Source organism: Bufo gargarizans, chromosome 6 (genome assembly GCF_014858855.1).
Source record: "Bufo gargarizans isolate SCDJY-AF-19 chromosome 6, ASM1485885v1, whole genome shotgun sequence".
Taxonomy (NCBI): Eukaryota; Metazoa; Chordata; class Amphibia; order Anura; family Bufonidae; genus Bufo; species Bufo gargarizans.
In genome coordinates, this window is record NC_058085.1 from 377,660,936 (window position 1) to 377,683,719 (window position 22,784).

Sequence of the window (22,784 nt, forward strand, 5' to 3'; positions counted from 1 at the left end):
ATTGAATATGTGCAAATAAAGGGGGTTCATCTGGAATTCAAACGGGGGAAACTGTATTCATTTTATGTACACTGGGGGCAACTGCATGAATTTTATGTACACTGGGGGCAACTGCATGAATTTTATGTACACTGGGGGCAACTGCATGAATTTTATGGAAACTGGGGGCAACTGCATGAATTTTATGGAAACTGGGGGCAACTGCATGAATTTTATGGAAACTGGGGGCAACTGTATGCCTTTTATGTACACTGGGGGCAACTGCATGAATTTTATTGAAACTGGGGGCAACTGCATGCATTTTATGGAAATTGGGGGCAACTGAGTGATAGCAATCCACACCAGGAGAGATAAGCTTCACAGACACTGCCGGGAGCCAGTGAGCCTGATAAGTCATAGTCTTCACATGAATGAGCATGCAGGAATCAGCTCTCAGTGTGAGGTCATAAGGAGGCGTGGCCGCCTTCACTCTAGCTGCCTAAGCCCGCCCAGCCTTATCTGCAGAAAAGCAGGAAGTTACCAGCAGAGTGACTGCAGCTCAGGCTGATTTAGCAAAGTGGGAAAACCCCTTTAAGGACTCGGCCCTATTTCACCTTACGTACTTGGCCATTTTTTGCAAATCTGACCAGTGTCACTTTAAGTGCTGATAACTTTAAAATGCTTTGACCTATCCAGGGGCCGTTCTGAGGCAGTTTTTTCATCACATATTGTACTTTATGACACTAATAAAATAAAGTGAAAAAAAATCTTTTTTATTTATAAAAAAAATACCAAACTTACCTTTTTTTTTTTTTAAATGCAAATTTCCAAGTTTCAATTTCTCTACTTCTATAATACATAGTAATACCTCCAAAAATTGTTAATACTTTACATTCCCCATATGTCTACTTCATGTTTGGATAATTTTGGGAATGATATTTTATTTTTTGGGGATGTTACAAGGCTTAGAAGTTTAGAAGCAAATCTTGAAATTTTTCAGAAATTTTCAAAAACCCAATTTTTAGGGACCAGTTCAGGTCTGAAGTCACTTTGCGAGGCTTACATTATAGAAACCACCCAAAAATGACCCCATTCTATAAACTACAAGCTTTAGGTGTTCCACAAGAATTAATGGAAAATAGAGATTAAATTGAAAAATTTCACATTTTTGACAGATTTTCCATTTTATTTTTATTTTTTACTTTTACAAAGCAAGGGTTAACAGCCAAACAAAACTCAATATTTATGACCCTGATTCTGTAGTTTACAGAAACACCCCATATGTGGCTGTAAACCGCTGTACGGGCACACAGCAGGGCGCAGAAGGAAAGGAATGCCATACGGTTTTTGGAAGGCAGATTTTGCTGGACTGTTGTCTTTTTACACCATGTCCCATTTGAAGCCCCCCTGATGCACCCAGAGTGTAGAAACTCCAAAAAAGCGGCCCCATTTTAAAAACTACGGGATAGGGTGGCAGTATTGTTGGTACCAGTTTAGGGTACATATGATTTTTGGTTGCTCTATATTGCACTTTTTGTGAAGCAAGATAACAAGAAATAGCTGTTTTGGCACCGTTTTTATTTTTTGTTATTTACAACATTCATCTGACAGGTTAGATCATGTGGTATTTTTATAGAGCAGGTTGTCACGGATGTGGCGATAAGTTTTACACAATGATTTATTTTTTGAAGCAAAAAAAATCATGTTTTAGTTTTTCCTCTGGATAGATCATCAGCATTTGATTGGCGGGGGTCCGACACCAGGGACCCCGCCGATTAGCTGTTTGAGAAGGCAGCGGCGCTCCAGTAGCTCTGCGGTCTTCTCACTGTTTACCGCTGTCCCAATGACGTCACGACTAGTATCAACTTACCTGGGCGGGGCTAAGCTCCATTCAAATGAACAGAGCTTATCCCCGCCCAGGTAAGTTGATACTAGTTGTGACGTCACTGGGCCAGCGGTAAACAGTGAGAAGACCGCAGAGCTACTGGAGCGCCGCTGCCTTCTCAAACAGCTGATCGCCGGGGGTCCCGGGTGTCGGACCCCCGCCAATCAGATGCTGATGATCTATCCAGAGGATAGATCATCAGTTTAAACAAAGTGCAGAACCCCTTTAAGTCTGATCACAACTTTTATAATAAAATAAGGTTTACGTAAATTAGAGAGCACCTGTGGAAGCGCCCCTCCCCCTGTGCAGTTGGTAGTTTATGTTTGACTATAAATAACAAGCGCAACATTAAGCATTGAGTCTTTTTAACCTGATGAACGTTGTTTTATGGTTTTATTGACAAAAAAAATAAAAACTCAATAAAGAAGAAGATCCTGACTCTTCATGTGAGTGTCCTGGCCGGTGTATTTGCGCCTCATCGCTATCCTGCTATATCCCTATTACAGGCGGAACGTGACAGGATCAGATCCTGGAGACGTGTAGAGAAAGTCTTACAAGGGACTTTATTGACCCTACGGCACTTGTGTTCAGGAGAAGCCTCTGGTGCCTGAGCACACACCGCACAGTTTGGGAAACCTGTGTATTTCTCCACATCTCAAGCAAAGTGTACAAATAATGTAGCAGAAGTATATGCCTGCCACGGAGGGGAACACCCTTATTGGTTGCGAGGTATTGCCTAAAGTAAAGTATTACACCTCACTGGATGCTAAGGTGCAAGTCAGTTAGCAAAGTGCAGAGTAAGGAAGTTTGCTTCAACTTTTTTAAAGAGGCCACTCTTGGGCGATGATCACCTGTGTGGCTGTGATATCGGTAACATCTGAGGAGACTACATTCCTGTGTAACGTCTGTCAGTAAGATCTGTCCTGAACTGTTTGTATGAATTCTAACATTCCTCTGCACAACTGTCTCCTCATTGCATCCTGCACTACATGTGCGCCGCAAGGTGCTGGCATCATGATAACAGGGACCCTGCCTCGCACTGTAAAACCATCAACACCAAGGACACTTTTCACTATCTGGCAGAAGAATTCCATGAGGCTGTGTCACTGTTTGCCCACGCTGCTGCTGCCGGGTGGCCCATTCTGATGTCGGAGCCCGGGGCCAATGAGATGGTACGCCAGTGCTCCCGAGATTCAGAATGCACTGCAGCCGATAAAAGGCGGGCGGCTGCAGGTGTAGGTGAATTTCCTGTCCTCTAGCTCCTCCTGCTGTTCCTTCGCAGTAGTAGGCCATAGTTGTCCCTGGCTTCAGAAAGAGGCAACATCATAGTGGAGGAGAAAGAGGATGAGATTGTGGATTAGATGGCTCACTCCTCCTCTCAGTCACAGCAGGATGACAGAGATGACTTTGGAGTCTGCCATGGAGCCAGGGGTCCCAGCTTTAGTCCTTCTCCTTCGTCTTGCAGCCCCAGAGAAGGCCTTAAGTGGAGTCCTCTCAGTTTTCACTGCCCCTTCCTAGAAGAGTGCCTTCCTTCCAAGAAAACCCCCACCACTCCTTACAGCAGATAGTCAAGAGAGTCTCCTGTTGATGACTTGAGAGAAGTCAGTGTTTGTACTGCCATGAAGAAGAGGTGGAGAAGGAGGCTGCCGATTAAGGATGAGCAAAACAGTTTGGACCGAGTTCTTTCTCAACTATATAATTTTTTGGATGATGGACGGACCCAAATCTTAATAATGCCATTTTAATACATATCTTGACGGGCGGGAAAAGCACGAGGGAGGAAGTAGAAAGGTTCTCACATGCCATGGTATTGGCTTAATCACAGAATTGGCTTTGGGGGCAGCGACAGTGGCAGTCAAGGCAAATGCAAAGCAAGAGAAGGGGGCCCAAGAACCCACCGTGTTATCCCACAGTCTGATAGAGGCGGCAGGGAGGGGGAGGACTCCAATGACCATTGTGTGCTGGACAGGACCTGGGAGCCGGATCAGGGTGCTGAGCAGTGGCAGCAATAAAGAGCAGAGGTCACATACCTCCCAAAAAACAGCCCTAGCCATGTCTGCTTTGGGATCTGGTAGTGCCGCTGACCATAGGCGTGCGCACGGGGTGTGCCGGGTGTGCCTGGGCACATCCTAATCAAGCCGACTTGAGGTTTACAATGTGCGCTGAGCCGCCGATTTCACTGTTCACTGAGCACTGTGAACGGCACTGCAGGCAGCAGAGCAATACAGCTGATGCCTGAAATCTCCAATAACAGAGCTCTGTACATTACAGAGCTTTGTTATTAGGGAGGAGGCTGCTGATTGGCCAGTATCAGCTGGCTGCCCTGCCATTGGCTGATTCTCTCACACCCCCTTCTCTCGGGAGCTGAACACAGCAGCAGTAGCTTCCTTTTCAGTTATGAAAACAGGAAGCGCGCCACCCCTGCTGCTGCTGAAGTGCCAGGGACAGCATAGGAATGGAGCCATCACCATGTACCCAGGTAATGTGACAAGGTGAAGTGTCCTGCAGGCTTCTATCTACTGCTGGGTGGGAGCTCAATGTGGAGCTTTATGAATGGAAAAACTAATAGTGCTTCTGACCCTTATGTTAAAACATAACTTTCATTTGATTGCCTAAAGGAAAAAAATAATTTAAAAAACCTGCTGTTTCTCTAGATGACCTTAAAGTAGTGGCAATAGAGTCTCAAGGGTCTATAAAAACAGCTACACTATTTTTACAGACCTTTGAGACTCTATTAACACTACTATTAACATAAGGTCATCTAGAGAAAAAGCAGGTTTTTTTTAAATTCTTTATTTTTCCTTTAGTTGTTTAGGTGTTAGAGCAATTTAATGAAAGTTATGTTTTAACATAAGGGTCAGAAACAGAGTTTTGTTTAGCCTCTTGGTTATTAGTTTTTCTATGTAAGATATGTATATTGTACGGGATGGTGCAGGTGTTATACTGTATTATATGGGATGGCGCAGTGGTTTGTATGCTCTTTGATGTGACAATTATCTTAGGTTTTCCTATCACCCACCTTTGATGGCGCTGTACCCAGCTCTGAGCCGATCCCGCTTAGCAGCTGCCAAGGCTTAGAGGGAACACTGGTTCTGTCAACCCTGTGCTGCACTGCTTAGTACCAGAGGGCCAGGAAGCGCTGAAAGCGCTATACTCACCTCTTCCTGGACTGGTCCTCATGTGCTCCACTGTGAAGGCTGCGCAAAGTGTGAGGCCACGCTGTGACCTCACTCTGTGCACGCCCACACAGCAGAGTGCAGCGTCTGGAGCAGGAAAGGTGTTTTTTTTTATTTTATATGGGGCACTAGGGGCTGATATGAGGCACTGGGGCTCTTATCTGAGGTCTGATTGGAGATAATTTAAATTGGGGTCTGATCTGAGGTCTTATTGGGGTCTTATTGACATTGGGAGTCTGATTGGTGGTCTGACCTGAGGTGTAATGATTTTTTTATTTTATTATCATTGTCCCTCTCTAAAACCTAGGTGCGTCTTATGGGCAGGAGCGTCTTATAGGGCGAAAAATATGGTAAGTTTAAAAATGATTTCTTCTCCCTTCATTATATTAATAGTGAAAGTCTGTATGTATGTATACAGAGTGTATTTGTGTAGATATATGTGTGTGTATATAATATATATATATATACATACACACGTGCGCGTGCTGCGTCTGTGTTTGTGCTTTAGGGTGCACACCCTAATGCAATAGGCTGCGCACGCCTATGCCGCTGACACTGTGGGTGGGTTAGGCCCAAAACGTGCCACAGCTAAGCCGAGCTCAGCTGCCGCAACCTCTGCACAAGTATCTCTTGTCTGGAATTTTTTCTCCACACTGCCTTAAGACAAAAACATTACCTTGTGCAAAATGTGCAAGAGCAAAATAAGACGTGGGCAAACACGAACATAGGCACCACAGCTCTTTTGAACAACATAAAGCAGCATCACCCCATCCCCAGGGCAAGCTACTATTGCGTTCGAGAATTTGTAAGAACATTTTTGGTTGTCTATTTAGATGATTTTTTTTGTGCACTCCTTTGATTTGAATGCTCATGTTTGTCATGTTAAGGCTGTCCGACGGATACTGCGTGACAATATATTACAAAAATGCCTGTTTGGTGTCAAGGAGGTACCATTCTTGGGGTATACCATATCCTCAGATTATTTTTGCATGGACCCAATTAAGATCCAGACGATTATGGACTGGGTTCAACCATAATTTCTCAAAGCTTTGCAGCAATTCTCGGGCTTTGCCGATTATTATCGAAAATGTATTAAAAAAATTCTGTCGTTGCCTCTCACAGATAGGTGCAGATGTTGCTAATTGGAAGCCGGAAGCTACAATTGCCTTTGGAGAGTTGAAAAAATGTTTTGTCGAAGCTCCCATTCCTACCCAACTGGATCAGAATAGACCTTTCGTTGTGGAGGCCGACGCTTCTGAGGTGGGAGTGGTTCTATCCCAGGACACATCTACCTTCACCTGTTTGAAGCCATGTGCTTATTTCTCTAGAACAGGCATGCTCAACCTGCGGCCCTCCAGCTGTTGCAAAACTACAACTCCCAGCATGCCCGAACAGCCTACAGCTATCAGCCTACAGCAGGGCATTGTGGGAGTTGTAGTTTTACAACAGCTGGAGGGCCGCAGGTTGAGCATGCCTGCTCTAGAAAATGTTCTGCTGCTGAAGCTAACTATAACATAGGCAAACATGAGCTTTGGGCTATTAAGTGGGTTTTTGAAGAATGGCCTAATTTTCTACAGTAGGCTAGACACCAGGTCCTTACTGACCACAAACATCTGACCTTTCTGGAGTCTGTCAATAGACTCAACCCTAGGCAGGCACGTTGGGCTTTGTTTTTTACATGCTTTGACTTTGTTTTTACCTATGGACTGGGTTCCAAGGACATCAACGCTGATGCCTTGCCAGAAGCTTTTACGCCAGTCAAGCCCCAAACTCTAAGCCAGTTATGATTTTACCTGCAGATATTGTGGTTTCTACAATTTCTCCTGAACTGGCCTCCAAGAGCTCCGCTAATTGGATTCAGGTAGCTAAGGGTACTCCTACAGGTAATTTTTTTGTTCCAGAAGGGTTTCATATCCCTTTCTTGTTTGAGTTACATGACTCTGTGTTAAGTGGAGATTCAGGGATTGAGGGCACTAGCAGTTTGGTTTCTAGGCATTATTGGTGGCCTACTATGTCTAAAGTTACGCTGTGTAAAACTTGAGTGAGGTCCAAGACCCCCAGATCTTGTCCTGATGGAGAGTTGTGTCCGTTGCCTATTCACAAAAGGCCTTGGTCACCCATCTCCAGGATTTTATCACAGATCTTCCATGATCTCAATGGAAGATTGTGATCTGGGTGTTACTGTCCACAGTTACTGCGCCGAATGTCATTGTCCCATACAAAATTCTAGAGGTTATCAATCCTGTGTCTTTTTGTCTTAAATTCTATGACTAACATCCATCATAATCTAAACCTCTTACTCGCGTCTGCAAGACCTCCTGAGCTGCACCAGTTCTCTGGAATGCCCTACCCCAAACAATAAGGTTAATTCACATCTACAGTTTTAGGCGCTCCCTAAAAACACATCTTTTTAGGTTAGCCCAGTGATAGGCAAACTGCGGCTCTCCAGCTGTTGCAGAACTACAACGCCCAGCATGCAAAGACTGCCTACAGCTTTCAGCCTACAGCAGGGCATGGTGGGAGTTGTAGTTTTGCAACAGCTGGAGAGCCACAGTTTGCCTATCACTGGGTTAGCCTATCGCATCCCCTGATCTAACCTTTCTCCACCTGATCTATCAGTATCCACCACACCCTATACACTCAGAGGCACTACAGATATCGACTGATGACTGCTCTTCTATTGTTTTAAGATGGCCGGACCATTATACAAAACAAGCACTGCTACCTTTTGTCTAACCCATCTCATCATATTTTAAAAAAATTCACAATGTATTTTTATAAATCTTTCTTAAAGAAATATGTTACTCCTCTGGTTTCGTAGAAATCTCCTGGTCCGGTGGAGGTAGAAGGTGAAACAGAATTTGAGGTAAAAAGAATTCTGGATTCCAGAAGGGTTACAATATCTGATTCATTGGAAAGGTTACGGTCCTGAGGAGAGGTCTCGGGTGTCAGTTGAAGAGGTCCATGCGATTCGGTTGATTAAGCAATTTCATGAGTTACACCCTGACAAACCCGCTTCTATTCTGTCATGGTTACCGCTCTATATAAGTGATGAGAATGTCTGTACAGTGATGTGGAATATGTCAGTGATATATAAGTGATGAGAAGGTCTGTACAGCACTGTGGAATATGTCAGTGATATATAAGGGATGAGAATGTCTGTACAGCGCTGTGGAATATGTCAGTGATATAGAAGTGATGAGAATGTCTGTACAGCGCTGTGGAATATGTCAGTGATATATAAGTGATGAGAATGTCTGTACAGTGCTGTGGAATATGTCAGTGATATATAAGTGATGAGAATGTCTGTACAGCGCTGTGTACTATGGCAGTGATATATAAGGGATGAGAATGTCTGTACAGCGCTGTGGAATCTGTCAGTGATATATTAGTGATGAGAATGTCTGTACAGTGCTGTGGAATATGTCAGTGATATATAAGGGATGAGAATGTCTGTACAGCTCTGTGGAATATGTCAGTGATATATCAGTGATGAGAATGTCTGTACAGCGCTGTGGAATATGTCAGTGATATATATGTGATGAGAATGTCTGTACAGCGCTGTGGAATATGTCAGTGATATATAAATGATGAGAATGTCTGTACAGCGCTGTGGAATATGTCAGTGATATATAAGTGATGAGAATGTCTGTACAGCGCTGTGGAATATGTCAGTGATATATTAGTGATGAGAATGTCTGTACAGCGCTGTGGAATATGTCAGTGATATATAAGGGATGAGAATGTCTGTACAGCGCTGTGGAATATGTCAGCGATATGTAAGGGATGAGAATGTCTGTACAGCGCTGTGGAATATGTCAGTGATATATAAGTGATAGTAATGGCTGTACAGCGCTGTGGAATATGTCAGTGATATATAAGCGATAAGAATGTCTGTACAGCGCTGTGGAATATGTCAGTGATATATAAGTGATGAGAATGTCTGTACAGCGCTGTGGAATATGTCAGTGATATATAAATGATGAGAATTTGTGAATTTCTGGTTGAGCCCTGAGATATTTGTCGCCAATTTGCTTCCTACTATTCTGCACTATATGCTTCTAAAGCTCACTGTACTCCAGCGAATATAGCCCGTTACCTCCTTCCTTTTTGGAGGCTACCATTGTGATGATACACAAGCTGGGAAGACCCCTGGACCAATATAGCTCCTACAGACCTATCTCACTCCTAAACCTAGATGTTAAAATTCTGGCAAAGGTACTGGCATTGCGATTGAGGGAGGTGATCCTCTCTATAGTGGGAGTGGACCAGTCGGGTTTTATGCCAGGGAATACCACTGACATAAACCTGAGACATTTATATACTAATCTCCAGGGACAACATGACAATAGGGGTATGAGGGTCCTAGCGTCATTAGATAAGTGGAGTGGGACTTTATGTGGGCTATGCTCAAACGGATGTGTTTCCCCCAGAACTTCCTACGCTGGTTGCAACTACTTTATAAGTCTCCCACAGCCAGGGTCAAGGTAAATGGATATGTCTCTGACTCTTCGCCCCTTGACAGGGGCACCAGACAGGGTAGCCCTCTTTCCCCCCTACTCTTTGCACTGATAATGGAGCCCTTGTCCCTACTCATTTCTTCTAACTCATGTATAGAAGGCTGGGAGGTGGTGGGTATAACCGAGAAACTTTCCCTTTACATGTTGGTATACTTGGCGAACCCAGGCAGCTCTCTGAACGCCCTCTTGGACACCGTAGATGAGTTTGGTAGTTTCTCTGGTCTGCGGCTAAATTGGGCTAAGTCGAGTCTCTGCTTGATTAATGATTTTGATCCCATCCATATTTCATTGCAGCCTAAACTCCAAGTGTTAGAGCAGTTTAAGTATTTGGGGATTACTATCCATAGGGAGGCCGCAAAGTTTTACCAGCTAAATGTAGTTCCCACCATGGAGTATATAACTAGGAAAATAGAGGCACGGGAGAATCTGCCACTGACTCCGTGTTAATGCTAGAAAGATGATCCTCCTACCTAAATTGTTATATCTCTGTAGAGCGGCACCGCTGACGTTACCCAAGAGACACTTTGTTCTTATGGATAAGACGCTTGCCCCCTTTCTGTGGAGCAAACTCTGTCCCAGAATAGCGAGACATACCCTTCAGGTGCCGTATGGGCGGAGAGGCTTGGCGCTGCCGAATCTTTCCCTCTACTATGCGGCAGTACAACTGAGCTATGTGACATGGTGGACCAGAGTCGATGCAAGCAAACCAGCGGTGGTGTTGGAAGCTGGTCTGGTTGGGTCTCACGAACCTAGTGTAGAGGAAGGGAGCATATGCAGTGCGCCTTTATACCCCACTATGGCTGCTCCAGTGGCGATCTGGGTTAAGTGGGTGAGCGTGGATGGTGGAGAGAGATGGTCGCCGTATGTGCCGATATGGAGGAATAAAGATTTGTCAGAATTATTCTCTCCAACAGACTTTGAACTTTGGCCTTCAGAAAGGTCTGCGGTATCTCACACAACTTTATGACAAGGGTCTATTCAGGTCTTTTAATAGTCTGAAGCAGGAATGTAATTTCCCCCAACATTGCCTGTATAGATACTTCCAGCTCAGACATGCCTGCTTTACTCAATTTGGTAAGGGTCCACGGAGGCTGGAATGTGGTCCTGTGGAGGCGGTGGGGAGAAGAGGACATCTAGCTAAACCAGTGTCCACTCTATATGCAACATGGCTGAGCAAGATTCTCTGATTGATAGATCTTTTGTCAAATGGAGGCACGATGTAGTAGATCTGGAGGCCTCTCATGAGGGAGAGCTGAGCCACACGTGGAGATCCACAGTTGTAAGTGCCAGGGACCAACCTATACAGGTGAAATGGTCACATAGGGTGCACTATACACCTGGCAGATCATTTAAGATGCCTAAACTAACTAGTCCTCAGTGCACCCACTGCGGGTACGAGGGTGGCTGTTTCTTTCATATTGTGCGGCAGTGCCCGATTATTCAGAGCTTTTAGTTAGAGGTGCACGCAATTGGTTAAAGAGGTTTTCCGGATTCAGAGCTGAACCCGGACATCCCTCCATTTTCACCCCGGCAGCCCCCCTGACTTGAGCATCGGAGCAGTTCCTGCTCCTATGCTCTCCTGTCTCCTTTGCCCTGCGCTAAATTGCGCAGGGCAAAGGCATTTTTTGGAGTTCTGGTGACGTACCGGGGCTCTCCACGGGGCTGCCAGGCGGTGACGTCTCCGGCACTGATGGACGGGCTTTAGCACTGCCCTAGCCTGTAAAACGGTTCGGACAGCGCTAAAGCCCGCCTATCAGAGCCGGTGACGTCACCGAACACACTGCTGGGTGGAAGCCTCCGCCTGGCAGTGTGTTATTGTAAATAAAGAGCCCTTGCCCTGTGCGATCCAGCGCAGGGCAAGGGAGGGCATCGGCGCATGAGATGCTGATGAACATCAGGAGGGCCGCCTGCGTGAAATTATGGGTGTGTCCGGGTTCAGCTCTGACACCCTGATTTAGGGCTGTACATGCTTGTTTATGAACATAGGGGGATCATGTATGAAAGCGGCATCTGAGGGGTACAATCATGGGAGCAGCACCATCGCAACTCCCTGTCCTTGCACCCGCTACTTACAAAAAAATGCGCTTCGTGACGATTCGTCACAAAGCAAATTTTTTTGTAAAATTCAGCGAATCAGCCGAATCTAACTTTTCAATAATCAATAATATCCCTTTAACCCCTTTATTACCCTAAACTTTTAATATAACCATTTTACTACCTTAGGCCAGCAAGAACTTTAGTGTTAACCCTTTCACATTCCAATATCTGCAAAGTTTTAACCAATGGCCATCCAGGATGTGAACTTTGACCCATCCATAGCCCTAGGTCAGCAGGGACTATAACCTAGTTCTTCAGGAAGAATCTCTCTCTCAGGGTCGGCAGTGACTTCTCGTCACACAGGGGTTTCCCAGCTCAGACGGTGCGTTATTTGTCACACCGCTCATCACACTTCCACGTTTGGCGTCACGTGGCACCATGAAGTCGCAGCTTCATATCACAATGCATTACATCAACACAAAAACAAGAAATCCTTGCCCGGCTAGGCGCTCACTATACAGGGGTTTTATTCGGCTTCACTCAGCCATGCGGTCAGACGCTTCCTAGCTGTGACCAATGCAGCCCATTGGGGTCTCGGTCCACCAGTCCTCTAGATGGTGACCACACAATACCTTGGGGTGATACTCTGACTGTGCGACACCTCTCTTCTTCAGGCGTCGCTGCTCCCCCCAAAACTCAGGCTTCCGGCCCCCCAGCCATCCTGGCTGGGACCACACAAGGTCTCCGCAGGCTCCCTTTCCAATTACTCTCCTCTCAGACACTGAGGATTGATTGGGACCCGGGGGACACCTGCAGTGGACTGAGATATACACCCCACCACACCCTATAACTGAGGTCATTAATCTGCATCACTCTTAGTGCAGCGCCCCACTACCCTCGTGGGTCCTGCAAAGTTGTTGTATTCTGCTTTTTATGCCTTATATAGCCTGCTTTAAGCTGCAATACATTTTGGTGCATAATCCCTGCTAACAGGTGTCTTAGAACGCATTACACTGAGCTCACCACTAGGGGGAGATAGCGCCTCCCATATATATAATTCAGCGCAGGCCTAGTCAGCGAGTCTCTAGGCAGAGAAAGTTCCAGATCAGTTGTGTGCAGCCTGCAGTCTTGGGCTCTCAGACAGTTTATTTCTGCTCCATTTATTCAGAAAATACTAAAGAAAGGAGACCCCCCCAAAGGGTTATGGCCATTTTCTACTAGTGCCTTAGGACCTTTGGATTTCCAAGTGAAGGAGTCACCGGCCTCAGGCAACTTCACCAGCCTGAACCGAGATCACCAGGACCAGCCCTGAAGTCCTCTACCCATCTACGATTTCATGACATTTAATAGTTAGAGAGGGACATTTATACCTGTCAGCAGAGGACCTGTCAGCAGAGGACCTGTCAGCAGAGGACCTGTCAGCAGAGGACCTGTCAGCAGAGCTACCTCTGTACCAGGAGACTGTTTAACACTTTGGATGTACTGTTATCAGGAGTCCTCTTCAGTAAAGTTCTACCCTGGATTTCATCCTGCTTGTCTCAGTCTCAAGTTCCTCAATTAACACTACAGTAAATGGTTGTACCTCCACAAAAGGTACTGGCGTCACGACTACAAGGGACATTGCCACTGGCACATTAATACAGACCATCAAGGGCGCCTCAAACCCACATCTGGCCGGTGTCCCTTGCACCAGAGTGTGTCCCAGAGAGTCCTTGTGCCGTCCTCCTCATCACTTATGTGAGCCGCCCAGGGACGACGTAACCGTGAGTAACCATAACTGTACTTACCTCGGCCCACCTATCGCTCACACCGTGACCTCACATATAATCCCCTGCAAGGTCTGGCATACCGCATTAGGCCTCTTGCACACGAACATTGTGCATCCGTTCCATGCACTGGCGGCCGGGACAGATCGAGACCCATTCAACTTGAATGGGTCTGTGATCCGTCCGCCAAGAAATTAGAACAAGTTAAATTTTATTGCGGTGCAGAGGCGCGGACAGAAACACCTCCATAGTGCTTCCGTGGGGTTCCAATCCGTGCTTCCATTCCGCATCTCCGTGATTGTGGCCCCATTCAAGTGAACTCCACTGAAAGTCAATGGAGGACGGATCCATTTTCTATTGTGTCAGAGAAAACGGATCCGTCCCCATTGACTTGCATTGTGTCATGCCGGATCCGTTTTGCTCCGCATCCCAGGACGGAAAGCAAACCGCAGCACGCTGCTCTCCGGTATGAGGACGGAACGGAATGCATTCTGGAGCGCTCCGTTCTGTTCCGTTTTGTCCCCATTGACGGATCTCAATACCGGAAAATAGAAACACTAGTGTGAAAGTCGCCTTAGACGTCTGTAACAGAACCCCCCAAAGACCCTAAAAACGCGGTATTCCATTATTCCAAGCCCTATTCCCAGCAGCAGTAAGCGTGATGACGACTTCCCACACCTCCCCACAGTGACCTGCTCCGCGTCCCCACATGGGCCCGGGACCCGCACTTGCCTTATGTCTCAGATAAGATGGCACCTGGACCTCTGTTGTATCTGCAGCGATTCCACCAGACGGGGACACCGTGAAAACCAATAACTTTCCAGATGGAGAAAGGTTCTCCACAGGAACGGCGAATTCGAAGGATCCAGAGAGGCCTGCAGAACAGGAGAAACATAGAAGCTGAGGGCCCGGAGGACACGCCAGGCGCCTGCAGATAAGAGGACTTACCCTCTGCCTTCTTCACCGTCTTCTGGCCTCCAAGGACTATCCCGGTATTGACGAGGCCCTGAAAGAGAAGGGAACGAGAATGGAGACAAGTGGAAGATGTCCTGACGACAGTCACACCCTCGCCGTCCACAGAGCTGCCAGTATAATGACAGGTTCTAGAACCCCATCATACACATCGCCACATCTCTGCTTGCTATCAGGGAATAGAAATACTGAGTGGAGCCATTTAGAGCCCCATAACTACTTCTGCTGTGTGCATAATCCCTTCTCTACAGCATTAATGTCTGCATTATCCCTGTGCTGGAGCATTATACCACCATGTGCCATTATAGGGTTAATTCAGAGTATATGATGACTGCACTGTGTTTATTATCCCTGTACTGTGACATCACTGTGTGTATTATCTCTGTACTGTGACATCACTGGGTTTATTATCTCTGTACTGTGACATCACTGGGTTTATTATCTCTGTACTGTGACATCACTGTGTGTATTATCTCTGTACTGTGACATCACTGTGTGTATTATCTCTGTACTGTGACATCACTGTGTGTATTATCTCTGTACTGTGACATCACTGTGTGTATTATCTCTGTACTGTGACATCACTGTGTGTATTATCTCTGTACTGTGACATCACTGTGTGTATTATCTCTGTACTGTGACATCACTGTGTGTATTATCTCTGTACTGTGACATCACTGTGTGTATTATCTCTGTACTGTGACATCACTGTGTGTATTATCTCTGTACTGTGACATCACTGTGTGTATTATCTCTGTACTGTGACATCACTGTGTTTATTATCCCTGTACTGTGACATCACTGTGTGTATTATCTCTGTACTGTGACATCACTGTGTGTATTATCTCTGTACTGTGACATCACTGTGTATTATCTCTGTACTGTGACATCACTGTGTATTATCCCTGTACTGTGACATCGCTGTGTGTATTATCTCTGTACTGTGACATCACTGTGTGTATTATCTCTGTACTGTGACATCGCTGTGTGTATTATCTCTGTACTGTGACATCACTGTGTGTATTATCTCTGTACTATGACATCACTGTGTGTATTATCTCTGTACTGTGACATCACTGTGTGTATTATCTCTGTACTGTGACATCACTGTGTGTATTATCTCTGTACTGTGACATCACTGTGTGTATTATCTCTGTACCGTGACATCGCTGTGTTTATTATCCCTGTACCGTGACATCACTGTGTGTATTATCTCTGTACTGTGACATCACTGTGTGTATTATCCCTGTACTGTGACATCACTGTGTGTATTATCCCTGTACTGTGACATCACTGTGTGTATTATCCCTGTACCGTGACATCACTGTGTGTATTATCTCTGCACTGTGACATCGCTGTGTGTATTATCCCTGTACTGTGACATCACTGTGTGTATTATCCTGTACTGTGACATCACTGTGTGTATTATCTCTGTACTGTGACATCACTGTGTGCATTATCTCTGTACTGTGACATCACTGTGTGTATTATCTCTGTACCGTGACATCGCTGTGTTTATTATCCCTGTACCGTGACATCACTGTGTGTATTATCTCTGTACTGTGACATCGCTGTGTTTATTATCCCTGTACCGTGACATCACTGTGTGTATTATCTCTGTACTGTGACATCACTGTGTGTATTATCCCTGTACTGTGACATCACTGTGTGTATTATCCCTGTACTGTGACATCACTGTGTGTATTATCCCTGTACCGTGACATCACTGTGTGTATTATCTCTGTACTGTGACATCACTGTGTGTATTATCCCTGTACTGTGACATCACTGTGTGTATTATCCCTGTACCGTGACATCACTGTGTGTATTATCCCTGTACTGTGACATCACTGTGTGTATTATCCTGTACTGTGACATCACTGTGTGTACAGGGAGTGCAGAATTATTAGGCAAATGAGTATTTTGACCACATCATCCTCTTTATGCACGTTGTCTTACTCCAAGCTGTATAGGCTCGAAAGCCTACTACCAATTAGGCATATTAGGTGATGTGCATCTCTGTAATGAGAAGGGGTGTGGTCTAATGACATCAACACCCTATATCAGGTGTGCATAATTATTAGGCAACTTCCTTTCCTTTGGCAAAATGGGTCAAAAGAAGGACTTGACAGGCTCAGAAAAGTCAAAAATAGTGAGATATCTTGCAGAGGGATGCAGCACTCTTAAAATTGCAAAGCTTCTGAAGCGCGATCATCGAACAATCAAGCGTTTCATTCAAAATAGTCAACAGGGTCGCAAGAAGCGTGTGGAAAAACCAAGGCGCAAAATAACTGCCCATGAACTGAGAAAAGTCAAGCGTGCAGCTGCCAAGATGCCACTTGCCACCAGTTTGGCCATATTTCAGAGCTGCAACATCACTGGAGTGCCCAAAAGCACAAGGTGTGCAATACTCAGAGACATGGCCAAGGTAAGAAAGGCTGAAAGACGACCACCACTGAACAAGACACACAAGCTGAAACGTCAAGACTGGGCCAAGAAATATCTCAAGACTGATTTCTCTAAGGTTTTATGGACTGATGAAATGAGAGTGAGTCTTGATGGGCCAGATGGCTGGATTGGTAAAGGGCAGAGAGCTCCAGTCCGACTCAGACGCCAGCAAGGTGGAGGTGGAGTACTGGTTTGGGCTGGTATCATCAAAGATGAGCTTGTGGGGCCTTTTCGGGTTGAGGATGGAGTCAAGCTCAACTCCCAGTCCTACTGCCAGTTTCTGGAAGACACCTTCTTCAAGCAGTGGTACAGGAAGAAGTCTGCAACAGTGTCTGGGAGGCTGTGGTTGCTGCTGCACGCAATGTTGATGGTGAACAGATCAAAACACTGACAGAATCCATGGATGGCGGCTTCTGAGTGTCCTTGCAAAGAAAGGTGGCTATATTGGTCACTGATTTGTTTTTGTTTTGTTTTTGAATGTCAGAAATGTATATTTGTGAATGTTGAGATGTTATATTGGTTTCACTGGTAAAAATAAATAATTGAAATGGGTATATATTTGTTTTTTGTTAAGTTGCCTAATAATTATGCACAGTGATAGTCACCTGCACACACAGATATCCCCCTAAAATAGCTAAAACTAAAAACAAACTAAAAACTACTTCCCAAAAATATTCAGCTTTGATATTAATGAGTTTTTTGGGTTCATTGAGAACATGGTTGTTGTTCAATAATAAAATTAATCCTCAAAAATACAACTTGCCTAATAATTCTGCACTCCCTGTATTATCTCTGTACTGTGACATCACTGTGTGTATTATCCCTGTGCTGTGACATCACTGTGTGTATTATCCCTGTACTGTGACATCACTGTGTTTATTATCTCTGTACTGTGACATCACTGTGTGTATTATCTCTGTACTGTGACATCACTGTGTGTATTATCCCTGTACTGTGACATCACTGTGTGCATTATCTCTGTACTGTGACATCACTGTGTTTATTATCTCTGTACTGTGACATCACTGTGTGTATTATCCCTGTACTGTGACATCACTGTGTGTATTATCTCTGTACTGTGACATCACTGTGTGTATTATCTCTGTACTGTGACATCACTGTGTGCATTATCTCTGTACTGTGACATCACTGTGTTTATTATCTCTGTACTGTGACATCACTGTGTGTATTATCCCTGTACTGTGACATCACTGTGTTTATTATCTCTGTATTGTGACATCACTGTGTGTATTATCCCTGTACTGTGACATCACTGTGTGTATTATCTCTGTACTGTGACATCACTGTGTGCATTATCTCTGTACTGTGACATCACTGTGTTTATTATCTCTGTACTGTGACATCACTGTGTGCATTATCTCTGTACTGTGACATCACTGTGTTTATTATCTCTGTATTGTGACATCACTGTGTGTATTATCCCTGTACTGTGACATCACTGTGTGTATTATCTCTGTACTGTGACATCACTGTGTGTATTATCTCTGTACTGTGACATCACTGTGTGCATTATCCCTGTACCGTGACATCACTGTGTGTATTATCCCTGTACCGTGACGTCACTGTGTGTATTATCCCTGTACTGTGACATCACTGTGTGTATTATCTCTGTACTGTGACATCACTGTGTGTATTATCCCTGTACTGTGACATCACTGTGTGTATTATCTCTGTACTGTGACATCACTGTGTGCATTATCTCTGTACTGTGACATCGCTGTGTGTATTATCTCTGTACCGTGACATCACTGTCTGTATTATCCCTGTACTGTGACATCACTGTGTGTATTATCCCTGTACTGTGACATCACTGTGTGCATTATCTCTGTACTGTGACATCGCTGTGTGTATTATCTCTGTACTGTGATATTGCTGTGTGTATTATCTCTGTACTGTGACATCACTGTGTTTATTGTCTCTGTACCGTGACATCACTGTGTGTATTATCTCTGTACTGTGACATCACTGTGTGTATTATCTCTGTACTGTGACATCACTGTGTGTATTATCCCTGTACTGTGACATCACTGTGTGTATTATCCCTGTACTGTGACATCACTGTGTGTATTATCCCTGTACTGTGACATCACTGTGTGTATTATCCCTGTACTGTGACATCAGTGTGTGTATTATCTCTGTACTGTGACATCAGTGTGTGTATTATCTCTGTACTGTGACATCACTGTGTGTATTATCCCTGTACTGTGACATCACTGTGTGTATTATCCCTGTACTGTGACATCACTGTGTGTATTATCCCTGTACTGTGACATCACTGTGTGTATTATCTATATATTTGTATTTAACAGCCGCAGGATACGCTGTGTCCTCAGCCTGAATTAGGTGGTTGACTTCCACTGAATTGTGTAGCTGTTGTTTTTATTTGTCTTTTAATATGTTTTTATACAACAGACATCTACCTCGAAGTATCCATTACTCTGTGTTGTGTTACTATCTTAAGGAAAGTTCAAATTAAGGAAGTTAAAAATGCTCACAAGCTGAACTTGCTCCATGAAGGTGGTCATGACAGAGTGGGGCCCTTTCAAGTTTTGCTGTTTGGGGCCCCATGGTCACTCGTGTCCCTGTTTGAGATGCTGAGGTCTAGTTGTCAAGTGAATCTGCTGTGTAAGACATGAGCACTTCTCTCACCAGATAATAGAACTCGATGTTGTCCCCCTCTTGGTCCTCTACGGTGTAGTCCACGGTCACTATGACCTTCTCCTGAGGCTGTGCTGAGCTCTTCACCGGGCGGATATGCACTGAGCTTTTGGTCACTGAATATATGTCATCCAGGTAGAGATAGGCTTTGCCGTGGCGGACGGACAGTGTATTAGAGTTGTAGGGTTCATCTTCCTCATCAGTCGTAGCCTGAAATAGGAAAGTCAAAAAGTAACAAAAATATTCATCACAGCGCCCCCTGTATCACTAGAGCACATTACATGCTGGGACTGTTGAGTAAAAGATAAAGACATGAGGAGGGACTACGGGACTTACCTTGTACTTGTCCCTCATTCCTACCTCCTAGACTTCTCTCGTGCTGCCCCATCTTCCCTCAGTGTGACCTGAAGCTACGTATAAACTTCCCTTACCACAAGGCTTCTCCAGTCTTACACCTTCCTACAACCCCCTCCCTCATCCTTGTCCATGGGCCTCCCAAACAAAACAAGTTGCCAAAAAGTCTCTTCTGTGACCAGCTTATCTATAACATGTTTTTCAGCAAACCAAGTGGTGGACAGGTGGCCGTAGGGTGAGACCCCTGCAGCGCCCCCTGAATGGTATGATCCACCGTAGGTCGGGTATATAGATTAGAACTGGATTTCCTCTAGACTTACCCGTAATGAAACCGATTTGTTTCCCCATTGGGAAGTAGACAGCTGGAATGAGACCTCCCCCGCTGAGTCAGTCACATATGTCTCTTTCGTGGTCCCTTCTTTCTCTGGAATGCTGAGATGAACCTTTTCACCAGCGAGTCGCTTTCCATCATAGGACTCCAGCACCAACTGAGGTTGAGAAAATGGTGGCAGAAGGAAAATGCTTTGATATTAAATAGATCAATTCACAAATTCTCCTCCTGCGAGACCCCCAGTAATCAGCTGTGATCTGTGGGGGAGCCTGGCAGGAAGTGTTCAATTTCCCTGCAGTGCCCCCATAGGAGAAGTGAAGCATTACACTGTGTCATGTCAATGGGTGATCTGTGTAATGCAGGATGACTCCTCCGGAGGCGCTCCGCTCACCTGGCCTCTATACGGGGCTCCAGGCTGGTAGTACCGCTTTGCATTTTGAAATGACAGCTTGGTGACCTGGGACTGGATGCCTATGACCATGTTGGGAGCGCTGATCGTCACCTCTGAGAAGATGGAAGAAGAAAAGCCTCTGTGAAAGGACTGAAACCCAACCGATGACATCAGCTAAGACGACATGGACAGATGCCCCCAACTACCTGCCCCCGATTCCCCCCCCCCACTGCGGGCTCAGTACCAGTCCGATCCTCCAGTGTTGTATAATGGACCATTCTGAAACTTTCTAATGCACAGATTAGGCTGAGGCCACAGACACGGCTGCATCTCATGGCCGATTGTCTATTGCTGCCGGTTTTTCAGCTGAAAGAGTTGTTTCCGAAAAGATCATCTGGTCATTGAGCAATCAATTTAAAAACTGCTATGGCTGCATTGCGGCCATGTCACCGCCACCACGTATGACCTCAGTCTGATGGTATGAGGACATTCTTGAGCCTAGCAGCTGTGTGAACAGGACTAGGTCAGAATTTTCTTCATTTGACAGCAAGCAGAGGAATCTTATATGACGTTGGTGCACAGTGCTTGATGGTTGCTGCCCCTTTGATTGGTCCACAGTGCACTTTGGTGCACAATGCTTAATAGTTACTGTCACTTTGATTGTTGCACAGTGCTTGATGGTTGCTGTCACTTTGATTGGTGCACAGTGCTTACTAGTTGCTGCCCCTTTGATTGGTGCACAGTGCTTGGTGGTTACTGTCACTTTGATTGTTGCACTGTGCTTAATAGTTGCTTTCCCTTTGATTGGTGCTGAGAGCTTACGGTTCACCAGCTCTTTCCTGATGCACAAGGGAGGTGCCCAGACTGTGGGATACAGCAGCAATGTACAGTACAACATAATAGACAAAGCACAGCTTTTATTTCCAGTAATCTGCTGTTCCGCAGCTCCAGCAGCACCCCTCAACCTGTTCTTTGACCGCCGCGGTCCCAGCACAACATAAAGTCACATGGCAGAGAAAAGCACCAAAAACCATAACAAAAAGCACACAAACTTAACATTATTTCCTAAGCGGAGAAGTGATAGGTCCTTGTACTCCACCCCCCAACCCCCCCCCCCCCCCAAATGTAATTACCGGTAGATTTCATTTAAGGGAATCCCTAGAATAGTCATGCCGAGGAGTCGTAGGACTGTTGATCACTAGAGATGAGCAAACTTTATATTTTGAAGTTCGTGTTCGGGTATATGGTGAATTGCGTTATGGATTCCATTACCACAGACCATAACGCTATTCCATGACGGAATGCATAATGCAATTCAGCATATACCCCAACACGAACTTCAAAATATGAAGTTCACTGGTCCCTACTGATCACCAATGATGAGACTCATTACCTGTCCCCTCCTCTTCCAGTGACGCCTCCACCTCAAGTTGTCTCGCGTAGTCTGAATCTCGAAGGCTGAACTGAGACAAGTTCACCATGGACTGCAGTTTGCCAGAGCTGTCAATCTGTGAAGAGAAGTGTCCATGTCAGGAGTACAGAGTCTGTCCAAGAATTGACAGATGTGGATCCATCAACAGCACAGTTATTATTTACATGTTTTCCAGTATGGAGACGCTGTGACACTGGTGACATGACCCAGTTATTGGACTAAGCACGGCCTTCATAGTAGTCATAGTAGTCACACGTCAGGGCTTTTGTGTCCTCTGACTGGAGCTCATATACCCTCAACCAGTTACAGGGGAAATATGAAGAGTTAAAGAATATACATTGGTGCGGACACAAAAATCCCCCCAATTTATTGTCACGGAAGGTGTACAGAAAACAAGACACAAAATTAAGATCCGACTGACTGGATCCAAAACTAAGGAACAAAAGGGAGAGCCCTGCAACAGACCTGGCTCTCTCCCTAACTGCTCAGCCTATGCAAAAATCTCAATGGTAGATGATCGCATATCCTCGTACCTCGACTGTATAACACCTGAACACCCTACAATAGTGAGGGGACACGACCACCGGCTCCCTACACTTGATACGGAGGGAGTCAGGGTCACCTGGGATCCAGCAAACAGGAAAACACAAATGAATGAACAAAACTTATCTGTAGAAGACTCAGTAGTAGGATCAGCATGCACACACTCCAGGAAGGACTATAAACCGCAAAGTGATGCAGTATGGGAAGGGATTTAAAGGGATGCAATCAGTGCAACTACATGACAGCTGAGAGAGGCTAACGAGATGAGAAA

At 45.2% G+C, this 22,784-nt stretch overlaps 1 protein-coding gene across 3 annotated transcripts in view; it reads right to left on the reverse strand.

Moving 5' to 3' along the window:
• LOC122941242 (alpha-2-macroglobulin-like protein 1) overlaps positions 1 to 22,784 on the reverse strand; it is a 154,059-nt gene that overhangs the window by 118,439 nt on the left and 12,836 nt on the right. For all 3 annotated transcript variants that reach the window (XM_044298324.1, XM_044298322.1, XM_044298323.1), the window contains exons 9-14: positions 21,932 to 22,046; positions 20,539 to 20,651; positions 20,137 to 20,304; positions 19,454 to 19,672; positions 14,312 to 14,369; positions 14,096 to 14,238 (exon numbers count right to left, since the gene is read on the reverse strand). In XM_044298324.1, the coding sequence (XP_044154259.1) occupies positions 14,096 to 14,238; positions 14,312 to 14,369; positions 19,454 to 19,672; positions 20,137 to 20,304; positions 20,539 to 20,651; positions 21,932 to 22,046 (816 nt within the window). The remainder of the gene's footprint in view (positions 1 to 14,095; positions 14,239 to 14,311; positions 14,370 to 19,453; positions 19,673 to 20,136; positions 20,305 to 20,538; positions 20,652 to 21,931; positions 22,047 to 22,784) is intronic.